Source organism: Lemur catta, chromosome 4 (genome assembly GCF_020740605.2).
Source record: "Lemur catta isolate mLemCat1 chromosome 4, mLemCat1.pri, whole genome shotgun sequence".
NCBI classification, from domain to species: domain Eukaryota; kingdom Metazoa; phylum Chordata; class Mammalia; order Primates; family Lemuridae; genus Lemur; species Lemur catta.
In genome coordinates, this window is record NC_059131.1 from 37906737 (window position 1) to 37922301 (window position 15565).

The following is a 15565-nucleotide window of genomic DNA, read 5'->3' on the forward strand; positions in this document are numbered from 1 at the left end:
AGAAATTAGGTAATTTGTAGCTAGTGATAGTGTTGGCATTTAAACACAGCTTAACTTCACTTCCATTGTTTTTTACAGAGAAAACCATATTTATGAAATCAATATTTTTTATGCTGTTTCCAACTAGTTTTAAATAGTTTATGGTTTCAGGTGTCTCGTAAACAAAGGTATATTTAGTGGCTGCATCTTTAAGTGTATAAATTTAGAGGTGCTTAATGAATAATAATATCCAGAAAAAAGAGTCAACATTTTTCCTCTGGTTGTGTAAGAATGGGTCTTCCCTTCAAATGCAGTCTTCCTTGCTATGCCACTGTATCACAAAATTGTGCCGCATGTAATTTTTAAAATCAATAAATCCACAGTTGTATTAAGAAATATTTTATTAACAAAACAGTAAATTCCACTTGCTTAGCATTTCTATTAATGGATAAATTGGCCTTGCAACAGAAAAACAGAAACAAAAAACAAAGAAAACCCCTTAGATACCCAATCACACAAAGCACTAGAAGGGTAGGGTCCTGTGGCCTTTCATTGATGTCTTAGGGATCGACTACCTCACACATCATTGTAGTATTTGTCTTTTTTTAAAAAAGGCAACACATTACATGGATTAAAAAAAGAAGCATACTCAATCAGAAAAGTTATAGTCTAGAGATGTCATCAAATTTATTATGCCAGGTAGTGTGAAATCCTCTATTAACTGCAAACTATGCATGGAACCCTGATACATTTGGTATGAAGATACTTGGGATTTTATTCAAGTCATTTGCTCTCCCTAACTCATGTTTTCTTTCTCCATTCAGAAAAAAAAAAAAATGCTAGATTTTGTGTAGGCCAATGACAGTAGAAATATTTTTACTGGTAGTATTAGATTATATCCTTAAATGTATTTTAAAGATGTATTCTGGGAAGAAGTATTGAACTCAATCTCAAACACCATGTTTCATAGATATACTGCTTAAAAATACCATTCAATTAGTTTTCTATCATATTTTATAATCTTTCCAGATGGAAACTCATTCAGCTTTAATAGGTCAAGTGGAAAAGCAACCAGTTTTTTTTCAAACTCAATATGTAAATTAGTGGTTTTATATTTCCCTTTTTATTTCACTGGCTTTCCCTGAGTAAGACTGAATGAGAAGGGGTAGGGGGAAAGACTTGTGAATTATTTAACCTGGCAAATTAAAACAAGATAAAAACCTAAAACAGAAGTAATGGATATTAAATTTTAGTTTTATACCTTCTTTCTGGGTCATGAAAAGCTTTTAAGATTTTCATACACAATAATTACTTGGCAACCATAGATAGTGGTGATTTGCTATGAATTGTATATACTTCTTAAGTGCTGTATGTCTGAAATCCAGGCCACTTCTTGGCTTTTTTCATCAACTAAAGTATCACAAGAGATGTTTTACATTTTTTGTCTTTGCTGGTTAAAGCTAATTGTAAAGTTATTCTTCTCTTCTATGAAATTTAATATCTTATTTTTGGAAGATGTTCAAGTAATGCACCCAATTTTTACTGAAGCATTCACCTTGCAAATAATGCATTTTTTTTTGCATTACCTTCTCGTACTAATAATTTATTGCTATGATCATTGAAACAATATGCAAAAACAAGTGTATAATCTATAGTTTTCTACTTAATGTGTTAAACTAAAACTATTTTAATGCTATATATGTAAAACCAGAAAAGTTAAAACATAGTCAATAATCAACAGATAGAGAATGATTTTTTAAAGTGGGTAGTAATACAGAATTAGAAATTATTGAAAATACTTTCCTAGTTGAGAAAGTGTTTACTTTCCAAAAATGTTTATCATGCACATCAGGTTCAGAGAATATATGTATATTGTTTTATTAGAAACAAAGTTTTCAATTGCAGCAGCCAGAGTTAAGGTAGATTAACCAATTTTGCTTCCATAACCTGCCCACATAATGGTTCATATTCATGCAGCAGTATACCAGTGATATTCTATTTGATTAGAAAAGGTTCTATTTCTTTAGGGATTAAAATCTTCTTGAGGTTTCCTGGGAGCAAGATCTCGATGAAGCAAATCACCCCATTTGTCATCAATACCTTGGCACAACTATCTTCCTTTCTGCTTTTCAATTTGTCAGTAAATATTTGCTACTATATGCACGTTTGGGTTTTCCATCATCTCTGATGGATTCCTGTGTGTACGTGTGTGTGAGAGAGAGAGAAAGAGAGAGAGAGATTGCAAATGCGAATGTATGTTGGAATGTGAGTATTTGGGGGAGAAAAGATTATAAGATATATATGTATATATTTTACCTTCTAATTCACACCTTTCATACAAATATTAAAACTTAATTGCAACGGAATGAAGGCTGTACATGTAAGAAAAAGTTGAGTCTTTTTATATACATTCATACATATCTTCCTTAGAATAAACACTACACTGTAATTTTTTTAAAAAATAAAAGTAAGTAATTGTGGCAATTTATAATGGTGGCAAAAAAAAAAGAAACCAACTGAAATGTTGCTCTGATGTCATAAAACTCCCTATACTTAGCAACACTTATAACATTGAATTTACCAAAAATGGCTGAAGAGCAGAGATATATTTTGCATTTTCTATACAACAGGCTATAAAACGTCACTTATCACAGTCCAGAAAGCACACAGAGATGGATTTTATATAAACATATGTAATAACATAGTAAGCGTGCATGAAAATTTCCCAATGATTGCATCTATGCCCTCTTGTTTTGTTTTGAAATTTTTGTGTGAAAATGTGCCTTATATTTCACATTTTTGAAAATAAGGCCTCCATACTTTTTTCTTTTCCTCTCTCACAACCAGAAAGGGGCTTTTTGAATGTGTTCCTACACAAGTCTTCAAAAAAGCCAGCACTTTGTTTCAAACACAAGTTCCAACCACTTCTCCAGTTGCACCAGGTGGCAAACACTTAAAGGTTTGCAGGTTGAGTCACCCAAAATGACAGTCTTCTCTGGCAATTGGACTAACTGACTTCTCAGGAAAGCGCTAGCACTTTGGCTAAATCCAGGATCATAGGTAGCTTCTTTTTTTGTGTTATGTTTTGTGTTGTTTTTTTGTGTTGTGCCTTGATGTCGTAATACTCCTTTGCCTTATGAATGCGTGCGGTCATCACTGTCTTTTAGAAATGTTCCAGCAACATAAAGACAGGCAGAGTAAATGAAAACACTGTGGATGTTAGGGAATTTATTGGCCCCTGTTTTTTTTTTTTTCTTTTTGAGAAACAAGAGCATGAGATACTTGTTTTTATTTTTTAAAAAGTCTTTCCTTCCTGATTGCATTCCCTGTCTTCTTTTGTATGTGCTTCATAAAAAGGAAAGTAAATAAGTTTATATTATGTCTCAGATAAAATGAAGACTATTTCTATACAAGTGTCCATTTAAGATCTTGGGATCAGACGTAATACTCTTTATCCTTGTTTTTCTTATTTTTGTTGGCGCTTTTCACACTGCTGGGTTGTTTCTCCTTTACAACTGCCCCATTGGACTGTGCTGAGTTACTGATGTAGTTTCGACTCTCGTCCACGTGGTATGAGCCTTCATCCCGGTTTCTGTACTTGTACATGGCATAGAGGAGGATAAGGATGCATAGGGCGGCAGCGGCTACTATCCCAACGACCATGCCGGTGGTGCTGCTGGACTCCCGTATCACTTCTGCTGAGCCTGGGTATGGCTCTCTCCCACCTGCTCGGGTTGGGTTGGCTATAGGAAAGAGGATGAGAAAAAACACAAAGTGACTATTGAGTTTATTGAATGCCAGAGAGCTATGTTAATATTTATCATCTATTTTTATGCCTAATGGAATAGTACCTACTGCTTTAGGAAGAGTATACTGTTCCCAACTGTAGCTATCCTTGTGCCTCATGGTCACTAAAAACTAGGGACTATGAATCAAAATGTTCTGGGAGAGATTTGCCATCTTTTCTTTCGCACAGATCAATTTTGTTAACAGGGTCATGTAAGCTTGGCCCCAGATGAACTCCAATTAGCTCTAAAGGGCCCTGTTGGTGTGTTAGGTGAAAAATTACAAACTCAAAACGTGAAATAGAATCCAAACAGCCCTACCCTGTGATATTAGAGGGGATCATTAGAAGAATCATTGTGACATTAGAGGAGATCATTATAAGAATCAAATTGATGTTGTTCTAGAATACTTAGGGCTAACTCTAAAACTGAATCAGGACAACTGAATTTAAGATTACTTTCGAAATCTGGTATCAAACAATAAGATTATTGCGTCATTTAATATAGCCTACCTGCTTTTCGAAGTGTAATTTTAGTCACATATTTATAAACTAAAAAAGAATCAATGTCTTTTTCTGTTGGATACTTATTTTCTTGCACAAGTATGTATGTATTTTATTTATTCATTGGTGGTGGTTGAGTGATCCCCAAAGCTAAACTTTGGAGGAGACAGTATGAAAACATTCTTTCTCAGTTTTAGATATCTTCTAGCTTGATTTTTGAGTCAAAACTCGCTACTACCTAATAGATAATAATAAAAGACTAGCTAGCCTAGTTTTATTCAACTGATAAAAACCTCACTCAGTCTTCCCAAAGTATGAATAAAGGTTTTCCTTGGATATAAGCAATGGATTACAAGGTATCTAATGTCTTCACCAAGGCCTGGTCAGACACTGAAATTGACCATAGATGGGGAAGAAAAGGCCTGAGATTTAGCTGGTAGATATGCTGACGGATGGCTGTTGTCCTCTATATACAAAATTTTTCTTTTCTTTTCTTTTTTTTTTTTTTTGAGACAGGGTCTCACTCTGTTGCCCAACTAGAGTGCAATGGTGTCACCATAGTTCACTGCAACCTCAAACTCCTGGGCTCAAATGATCTTTCTGCCTCAGCCTCCCAAGTAGGTGGGACTACAGGCACATGCCACAATGCCTGGCTGATTTTTCTACTTTTGTAGAGAGATGTAGTCTCAGTCTTGCTCAGGCTGGTCTCAAACTCCTGACCTCCAGTGATCCTCCCACCTCAGCCTCCCAAAGTGCTAGGATTATAGGCGTGAGCCACCACGCCCAGTAAAAACTTTTTATATGAAAGAATAGGAACTGTAGACAGACAGAAAAGATTATATCCCCCCTTGACCCTAGGTCATTTTTCTCTATGGATTGTGTTTTCTGTATTTCCCTGAATCTCCATCCTCTCCCTTGTCCTACAGAAAAATATTACTTTTCAGATGTACATTACAAATGCTATAATTTTCAAAACATTATGTCTTGTAAATTATGCAAAATGAATTCAAATAATCTCAATACTGCATATACATTAGAGATGTGTGTATATGTATACACAAATACACACACCCCAGGAATTGAAAATTCAAGAAGACTAAAATTGTGGATTTTTTTCCACTACTATTAAACATCATTTAGTAATTTTTAATGTTTCTACAATAGTTTCATGGTAATTACTATAAATCACTTACTAGCCATATAGGTCTATATTGCTTTTGTAATTCCAGTTTCAAACATCACCAAGCTTCTGCCTAAGAGTGGCTTTTTTCTGTGATTTCTATTTTCTTCCCACAATGAAGCCTTAAAATATAGTCACTTCCAAAGTAGTAGCTCTCAGTCTCAAAGCAGCAATATGCTGTGTTCTAGAGCTACAAAATGTAGCAGATGAAACCTTTTTATGTTGAATATGTCACTGCTTGTTTTACAGAAGCCCATGTAATGTTGCTGAATAAAAAGCCTTGGAGGTGCCTCTGTGGCCAAGGTAGAAGGAAAAAAAGGACTATAATCCACAGTATTTGATTACAGGAAATTAATTTCCTCTTACAAAGAATAGAATATACTGCAGTAACTCTGTCACTACCTGACAAACCAAAGGTGGCACTTTCTCTTTTAAATACAGTCATCTTTGCCAAAGTATACCAATTAGCTCAGCTGCCAACTTTCACTCAATGACAACTTTCATTTTGTAGAGTGTTCTTTTACTATGGTGTCTCAAGCATTAAAAAAGGAATTTTATTTAAATGTTGCTTAAATCACTTATTCCCCGCCTGATGGAATGCTTTCATTTTAAACACATTTTCACAATTATTTTGTCAGAAGGAAATAGGGAGAATGGAGATAAGATTTTTTAGCCATTTAGCTCATGATAGTAAAACTTGATAATTTTAATGGAATACAGGGTTTAAGTTTTCTATACTAAGAATATATGCATAAGACAATACGAGGCATTACAGAAAAAAATATATTTGTATATATTTTCCCAACTAGGAATTGGTATCATAAATGGACTATCTTATCTAAGAATATTTATTTTACTTTTATCTGCTCAAATATTTCTGAAATGTTTTCAAAACAACTGGGCATGTAGCACAAAACAATAGGTTTGTGTGAAAACAAAAACATTGTTAAGACCATAGCGAAGCCTGAAATACTTCAATTTGTGCCATACGTTTGATAAACATCTCCTGTTTAAGGAAAATACTTATCATTTGCAACACCAGCCAAAATGTTTAGTCTCATGAGGCCTAAAAATATCTCTATGTAATCCACATGTGAACATGTGACATTGTAAAGATTGTGTTTTCTTAAAGTAACCTATAAAAAAAAAAACCACCCAAAACAAACTCTAAACCCAATAAAGAAACATTTTATCCTTCTTCCCCCTTATTCACGCTAAAATTTTAACAACAGTCACAAGAAGTTTTAATATAGGTTTAAAATATGGAGTTACTTCCATATCTGACTAATCACATTTTTTCTATTTATACTTCTAATCTGAAGGCTAGTGAAATTTTTCTTGACATTTATTGTAAGATCAGAATGATTTATGTGTTAATGGGACATAAAAGCTAGAGAAATTTAAATATTTTCATGAATAAATGTTGTTTCACTTATGGTCACTAATGCTTTATTTTGATGATCACTGACAAACCTGAGGAAATTTCATATTAATTAAAATGTGGAGAATAGTATAAATGACAAACAAGGTTAAATGTCTTCTTACACAATTTGTTCCAAAAGTTATGAAAAAGAGAAATGTAGTCATCTCTTAACCATTTATGACAATGTTAAAAATAAAAGGAATTTAATCAGAGAAATTCATAAATAATTCATATATTTCATGGATTTGAGAATTTTATATTTCCTTAAATACTCCATAAACTAAAACAAGATATTTTAATTAGTAAAACAATCTATAATTTTTTTCAGCAACGTGAAAATATAAATTAATGAACTAAAATTTCATCTCTTTTTCTTGGAGCATGTGATGAAAACACTTTATAAACCAAGTATAAGAGCATAAAGAGGAGGAGCTGAAAATGGAATGCATACAAATTAGCTTTAAGTCTTAATGGTCAAAAGTTAGGGTTTATCTAAGTTGTAGGCCATTCCCATTATTAAAAATAAAGACAAAACTTTGAGTTACTGTTAGTGAAAACCTTATCATGCCATGCAGAAATACTAAACTAATATTCAGTTATTCTTTGGATGCTTTGTTTCAGGGCTTGGTTTAAAATTTGAGTCCATATTTATGAGTTAGTTTTATAAAAATTTTAGCCTTTATATTTTTAACTATTTAAATCAAGCCAAATGTCATTTTAAATGTACAGAATAGATGGTTTAGAAGCGCATAAATTCTTTGTAGGAACTTTAGAGAAGGCAAATATATATGCGATTTCAGTTTAAGCTTCTGCACTGTGTATATACTTGGTAATTGTGAGCTCGATTTTGTTTGGAAAATGTGTTCATAATTTAGGTAATTTGCTACTTAAAGCACGAAGTCTCTGATAGCTGAAAAGTAAATGTAAATGATAATGGTGAAATCATACTGAAATCAACTTAATAGATGTATAATGGTGATTTTTGTATACAGGTTTAAAAATCTAGATATTAAAATATAACCTGGATAAAAAGCCAAATTCTTGGACTGATTAAGGATCACTTATGTGACTTTAGAGAAATGAAAACATCCTTGTTGGTGTATGAAATTATTTAAAGATAAGTGCTATCCATAAGAAATTTTAATTGATGTATTCAGTTAATTATATTTAAAAAAAATCACACACACACAAAAAAGTTAACTCTGACTTGTATGTACAACTAAGCTGATGTAGCCAGTTAATTATGTTGGGCCCAAGAGCACAAGGGGTCTAGGTCAATGGAAAACGTAGCATAGGACTGATGTAGTCTACCAGCTATTGGGCGAGCACATACATACACCTTAATGGAAACATGAAGGCTTTTGACTTTTGTTGGCGTGTTAGCCTAAATGTTTCAGAAGCTACTGATTATACTAAGCAAGGATGAAGAACTACCATAAGGGTTATGACCTCTTTCATATTTATATTCCCTTCTTTCATATTCACTTCGCCAAATGGTTATGGAAAAATTCCTGGCACTCATGCACTGATAAATGGTGTTACCTTAAAGGACAAATGAAAAGTGGCTTTTAATGCTTCCTCTCTCTTCTAATATTTGGCAAGATGTACTGATCTAATGGTCTCTTGAAATGTTCCACATGGTCTGCTTCATCCCAGTAGATTTATCAAGAATCCTTTGTGCTAGCTCTGTGACTCTTCTTGTTTTTCCATTCTCTAATTAGTATTGTGATTACTTAGGTTAGGCATAAGCATTTAAGTGTTAGGACAGTTACTAACGTATTTCCACATTATACTGTAAACCAATTCATATGACATGATAATTCATTGTGGAAAATGCACACTAAATGCAAAAGTCATATTCTGGTGCCTTGTCATATAAATGGAATAATAAATTCAACTGTTGCTCTGCATAAAAAGTTTAAGAGTTAAATCTTTAAAATTTTAACTTATCCTTAAGTTTGCTGAGATAGTTATTTTAAACTACCACAACAGCAAAGAAAATTGTCCTCATATATGTTCCTTCTTTAGTTTTCACAGTCCTTGGTACTATATCTGTAAAAGAACATCATTTCCCCAAATAAGAACTAATTTAGATCCAGTTAAGTAAGAAATGCCATGGGACAAACATGTTTAAGAGATACTTTCAACTTTAGTAGCGTGAACAGGGCTGTTTGTGGCAGGCTTCATGTCTTACCGGCCTCCTGGGCCCTCTTTCACCTCCTCCATGCTCCTCTCTATTCTTCTCACTTCTTCCCCCTCCGTACGTCTTCTGTGCCTCCCTCTCTCAGCTCCTAAATTATCCTTGTAGATGGCCCTCAGAGAGCATAGCTAGTATGTTCCTCCCCATCTCTAGGCAAACGAAGGTCAGGCCAGCAAAGTTCAGGACTCTTTGCCTCTTGGGGTTGGTGCATCACTCAGCAAAACATTCAATAAACAACAAAATATACTGCCAAGTTCCTAATTTCAAATCACAAGATAAAATTATTCTTACTGTCAAAAATGTCTAAGTGTGATTATTTTATCAGAGTAGCTTTTGTGTTTATCTTGGCATGATTACTTTAAAATTATTTTTTTATTTCAAAATATTAAGGGGGTACAAATGTTTCTGTTACATGGATAGCTTTCATAATGCTTAAGTCAGGGCTGTCAGTGTGCCCATCACCTGAATAGTGTTCACTGTACCTTTAGGTAGGTTTTTACTCCTCCCCTCCTCCCCTATTCTTGATTTCCAATGAAATGAAGTTAGTTCTTTCTAACTTTGTTTACAGATGAAATGCTTTATCAAATAAAATAATATTGGATCACTAATTTTAAACATTTGTTATGCAGATGGCAATATGAGGGGAACATTAAGCCATTAAACTTTGCATTGTTAACTGCACCTAGTTATAACTTAGTATATACAAATAGAACGTATGCAGCATGTAATTACTTAGCAAAATGATTCACAATGAAAGTTTTAAAATAACTATTTTTAGAATTTTTTAATTTTTAATTATTATGGGTTTGAAAGGTAAATCTTTGAATATTAATGAATTTTCCAAAGAGGTTTCGCTTTGCAAGGAATATGTCTGACATCCTTGGTTATTCTTTCTGAGATTGGAAACATTGCAATCAAATGTTATTTTAAAAACTGCTATTTATGTTTTTATAACTCTGCATGAGAAATATGCCTAATTCCTATAACATAGAGTGTGAGTTTGGTGGGTCCTTAAATTTATATTGAAGAGTTCACTAAGGCAATAACATGCTATCAGTTGCTCTTTTTATCACTCTTATAAAACTATTATGTATACTTGAATGAGCTGTCTTCCGTGGTAATCATATTATATTTGTATTGTTTCCAAAGTTAGCTTTCAGGGTGAGATTGTAGTTTCCTGGCAATTTTCCAAGCTGGTTTTATTTCCTCACTATAAACTGTTAATGTAGAGGTATGTCATCAACCATGACCCTGTCATATCAAGGATGAAGAAAGATGTCACTATATCGTGATGACAGGAAAATTCAGCTTTTGAGCTTTAAGAAAAAGAATCATATGAAATTATCAATTTTAAGAAATAATAAAGAATAAAACATACCAATGGTATAAAAAAGAAAATAGAATGGGAGCTATATTTCAGATCAGGAGGGATATATAAAGGATCATAAAACTCCATAATGCCCAACATGTATCATTCTGCTAACTGAAATTATTGGAAGTCCTGGCTTACAATGATACTTAAAATTATTGGCAAGATGCATTTATGGAATTTTTTCTCAGTAGGAGTCTTTGACTAGTCCTTCTGGTTTTCTCATAGATTAAGCTTAAAGTAATCGATTTTAAATTTCTGTCTCCACCCCATCTAGGAAAAAAGGAGTTGCTTAAAATGATCTCATTAGACCAGGGTTCTATATTGTGTCTTAATAGATGTGGAAGTTATTATAATTCTAGGCTAGCCTTGAAAATGGTTTCAGATTTACAGGGGAAGATTTGACTTTTCTAGTACCCAGTTTCATTAATACTGTGAAAAGAAAATTGGAATTGTAGCCTCCTGGGGTGTTTGTGAATTGAGATTAGCACAGTTTTTTCCCCCATCTCCAAAGAAAAAAAACACAAAGTTTATTTTTCCCATTTTTGTACTTCAGTGCGACATAAAACAGAAGAAACAATTATGATGTAATCATTCACAAGAAGGCATGTTTAATGCCTTATTTGTAGGAAGGCAGGTACACGATTTATATTACATGCATTAATTTTACTCATACTGTGGTTCTGTGAGAAGTCACGATGCTGGATGTTTTCCAATCCTTTCCATTCTCCCCTCCCACAAATTCCACCCATGCACTGCACATTCTGAAGTTCACTCCTGCTGGTCAGACAAGAGGCTTGAGAGAGGACATATGACACATTTTAGCCCTTCCCCAATAAATTGGAGATTCAGAAAGAAGTTGGAAATCAATATACCTTTGCCACTTGCCTGGCTGCTGGGTCTGATATTTTTCTCTGCTGCTTTCAAAGCCACCAAAACACATGTTTGAAGGGAAGTTCAGAGGCCACAATTATGAGATTGAGAGTATAGTTATCTTCTCCAGAAATCTAGGTATTGTGAGGGAAGGGATGGTAGGCACATAAAAACTCATCATGCACTTGCACAATAGACAGCCCCAACTAGGACAGGCTGCCACCTCAAATGGCACCACATGGAATGAAAAGGGTAATGGACAACCACATCCTGTATGACTCTGGTGACACAGAAAATGAATGGACAGAGTAACATACACATGTTCCCTCCTTTCTGTGGGAAGCCATAGGATTATAGCATTTACATAATCCTATTCTTCAATTATCCTGTATGTTGTAAACTATGTGTCCACAGCTTAGTCACCTGCAAGCCTCATAGACTTTTTACATGGTCATTGCATCTGTGAAGTTTGCATTCATTGTGGTGTTTATTCAAGAATGTACCTGCTGTTCCCATGGCCCTTAATGGTCTGCCTATATAAATGTATCTTGCATTTTTTTCAAAGACAGTTAGTCACATTATTGTTGTCCTCAAGTCCCCACATATCAAAAAATATTTTACATGCATGCCTTGCTCATGTGATCTTTTTCCTGCTGCCTGTCTAAATGGTGCTTATTCCTCAAGACTTGGCTTAAATGCCCAATATTTTAAGAATATTCCCTCCTTCTGTTAACAAGCATATAGTGACCAAATATATATTTCATGTTCCAGGGATTGTATTAGGTCCTAGGGGTAGAGCAGATAACCAAATACTTGATTTATATGCCTTCACGAACCTTGAAATCTAGTGAGGCAAAGAGACATAGAGCAAAGAATCATACAGTTTAAATACAAAGCAATGGCTGGGATATGCATGATGAAGGAAAACCGCAGGCACCATGCAGGAGTAGAACAGAGGTTTCTGATTTCAACCAGGGAACCAGGAAGACCCTTCTGAATCTGTGACATTTATGATGAGACTTGGAAAATGAGTAGAGTCATCAAGTGAAAAGCGGGCAGAAGAATCTACTAATAAAGAACAACATGTGGGATGACCTTGAGAAAAGAGTTTGTTTTTCAGGAACTAAAGAAAAGCCAGAGTGTCTGTAGCAGAGTAAGTTTAGGGGGATAATGAGAAGAAATTTTGTGCATGTGAAATTTATCACATAGATTGTAGAATGAAGACATAAATGAAAAGATCAGCATATTTGACTCCATGAATAATAATTTTATGTGGCAGAAGGTAGCACTAACAAAGGGAAAATGCAAATTAGAAGGGGAGAAAATATTTATAGTACATATGGCAGACTAAGAGTAAATACTTCTAAAATAGAGTGTGTGTCAATTGGCAGGAAAAAAAAAGCACTGGAAGAAAGGACAAAAATATTCACAAGCAAGTGGAGGAGATGTAAGTGCTGGTGAGAATATGAATTCAATTGTTTTTAGGAATTATTCCAATACCACTATTAAAATTAAATAAATTCTCTCAACCATATATTACATCGCCCATTTTATTATGAATTATATACTACTGTGAAATCTTACACAAATGTTTCATTTAAGTCTTTTTCTCTTTCTGACTAGATTATAGTTTCCTGTGACTCTATTTCTCTTGCTTATCAATTCCCCCACCTTCCAACTTGTAATGAAGATTTTCTGACTGATTAGAGGAAAAGGTATTTATAAGTTGATACATTTTCAGGGGTAAACTAAGGTGAATGTAAGCATTAAGCAAATCTAAGAGACTTTCGATATCAAAGTTTTGAGTAAAGGTTCTAATCAAGGGGGCAAAACACTGACATTAACATTGCAGACTTCCTTATAATATATTTTTACCTCAATACTTCCCTAACTCCCAACCTTCATGTCTTGAGTAAAAGAGATAAATATGATTTTTATTTCATTAAACCAGAAATCATTTCTCCTGTGCTTGTGAGAATTGGGATCAATGTATTAATACATAAATGCAAATAGTGTATCTGTTTTCCCTATGCTTCTAGGTAATATGTCACTTAATCCCAGTGACTAAAGTCACTACGTTAGAGTTAACAAAGTCATCGGTTGTCTTCAGTTTGATTCATTCCGGTGCCTTATTTATATCCACATCATCTGATACCCACAGTACTACAGATAGTTGATGGCTAACTTGGAGCTCTTTTTTCAATTCCCCAGAGTAGTTGCAGAAGTTTCCAGAGTACTTTTCAGTCTTGTTGCTATTAGAATTGAAAAGGATATCACCAATCAGACCAAACTTTCCACAATTGTCAAGCAGAAGAAAAGCCATATAGGCACTAATTGAGAAAATCAGTTTCAAAACTAGGGAGCCCAGAGAGTCGTGTGTGTTTTTCATCAAAATGTAAGACATTTCACAAAATGCAAAAAGAGTTCTATTTTGAAATGTAGATGATACTCTTTATTACTGATTTCTACTCTACTAAGATCCTTACCAAAATAACTTCTCTTCCTGGGAGCTCATTGACTAAAACACCCAGAAATACACACACCCAGAAATCACTTTTCTTAAAATGCATTTTCTTCTTTGCATATAAAAATTTGAACAGTCTATCTTTACACAAAGCCAGGAGATTCATTCCAAGGAATCCTTAAGGCCTGAAACCAGGAATTTTGGGAAAACCTTGTTTATAGTAAGACAAAAATGGCATCATGATTATAGCTAGAGTGTGATGTGTGTGTGTGCATGAGTGTATGTGCATGTGAATACTACAGCATTCCTTCCATTCTCTCATATTAGTTGCTAAAGTGACCTTCTCTATTTTTCATGAATTTATAAGTAAAGCTGGGATTTACATGAGCTCCAGGAAGGATTTCACAATATTTTGGGAACTTAAATATGTTGCCTTATCAAAATCCTCTTTCTTAATTTCTTCACAAATATCATTACTTAATTGTCCACAGATGCTCAATATGGCTAATATGACTTCTGATTCACTGCAACGCCTAAATTTCTTATTTAGTTAACAACTAACTATTACTTTTACCCATTACATAGTAGGCTCCGTGCTGTACATTTTACACACATTATCTAATTTATTCCTCAAAACAGCTCTGTGGTGTTGGTATTATCATTGCTTTACAGGAAAGAAAACTAAATCTCCAAGGGTTTAGGTTATTTAGGCTTCATAAGTGGCGAAGCCAAAATTCAAACCCAGGTCTGTCTATAGCTATGTTTTACATTCAATGTATCTGCTTTATACTTTTATACATTTATACAGATATAATGTATCTGTTTTATACATTCAATGTATCTGCATTTATAACTGCAGAACACTTTGTTATTATTTTCAATTTTATCCCTGTGTCCTAAGCAGCTGTCCAATCCTACCCCTTCCAGCCACACTCCACTTCACCTTCTGCCATCTATCTGTCTTTTACTGCAGGAGGTGACATTCCCACAGAATCGTCACAAAGCAATGCAGAGTGGTAAAAAGAAACATTGGATTAGACAGTTAGTGTTAGCCCTGGCCCTGCAACTAACTTGAGTGACAGCTGATAATTCATTATCTTCTGTTAACATTTCTTTACTTAATTATTACTTAAATTATTTACCTCCCAGGGTCACTGTGAGGATCAGATTAAGTAGGACATTAAACGTGAAAAGTGCTCTGAGAAGGATGGAGAGCTTTGTAAAAACAGTAATGGTTTGATTATTTTCCCCATATTTTCCACATAAAAGGTAGGAAATCAGCAGCTGTCCCAACAATTAGACATTACTGCAATACGGACTGCACACCATGGCTCCATCCATTGTGGCAGTGACCACTAAGGGCATTATCTCTGTGGGGGTAGTTGTATTGGAGGACTTCTCTTTCATGAATGGAGGCTTTGTGAATTCAGGTGGCAAAAACAGCCATTTACATTGAGGTGCATGTTGTTTCAGGCCATTAATTGTGGTGCTGCATGTGGAGCTTATTTTTGTTTATGTGTGAAACATTCCATCTTTAATGGGTCAGCGCTCTCTGGCTCCTATGGTTGAAGTGAATTAAATTTCTCCTTTCAAAATTTTATTATGATATTTTATGTTTGTAGGTGTCATAAATCAATCATCTGAGGCTGCTCTTTGGTAATAAATAGCTGACAGCAAGGCTTATTATCTTAAAAATAACAATTTTAGAAAGAAACTCTAAAACCTAATCAAAAGAGTTATTAAGCAAATTTTCTTCCCTGTTTCCTTCCATGCTCTGGAATCCCTACAT

General features: G+C 34.2%; 1 protein-coding gene across 20 annotated transcripts in view; it reads right to left on the reverse strand.

The window, feature by feature from the left end:
* Positions 1–362: 362 nt before the first annotated feature.
* The window catches only part of NRXN1 (neurexin 1), a 1034155-nt gene continuing 1018952 nt past the window's right edge, over positions 363–15565 (reverse strand). For all 20 annotated transcript variants that reach the window (XM_045549583.1, XM_045549582.1, XM_045549580.1 and 17 more), the window contains one exon: positions 363–3722. In XM_045549583.1, the coding sequence (XP_045405539.1) occupies positions 3415–3722 (308 nt within the window). In that variant the 3' untranslated portion in view covers positions 363–3414. The remainder of the gene's footprint in view (positions 3723–15565) is intronic.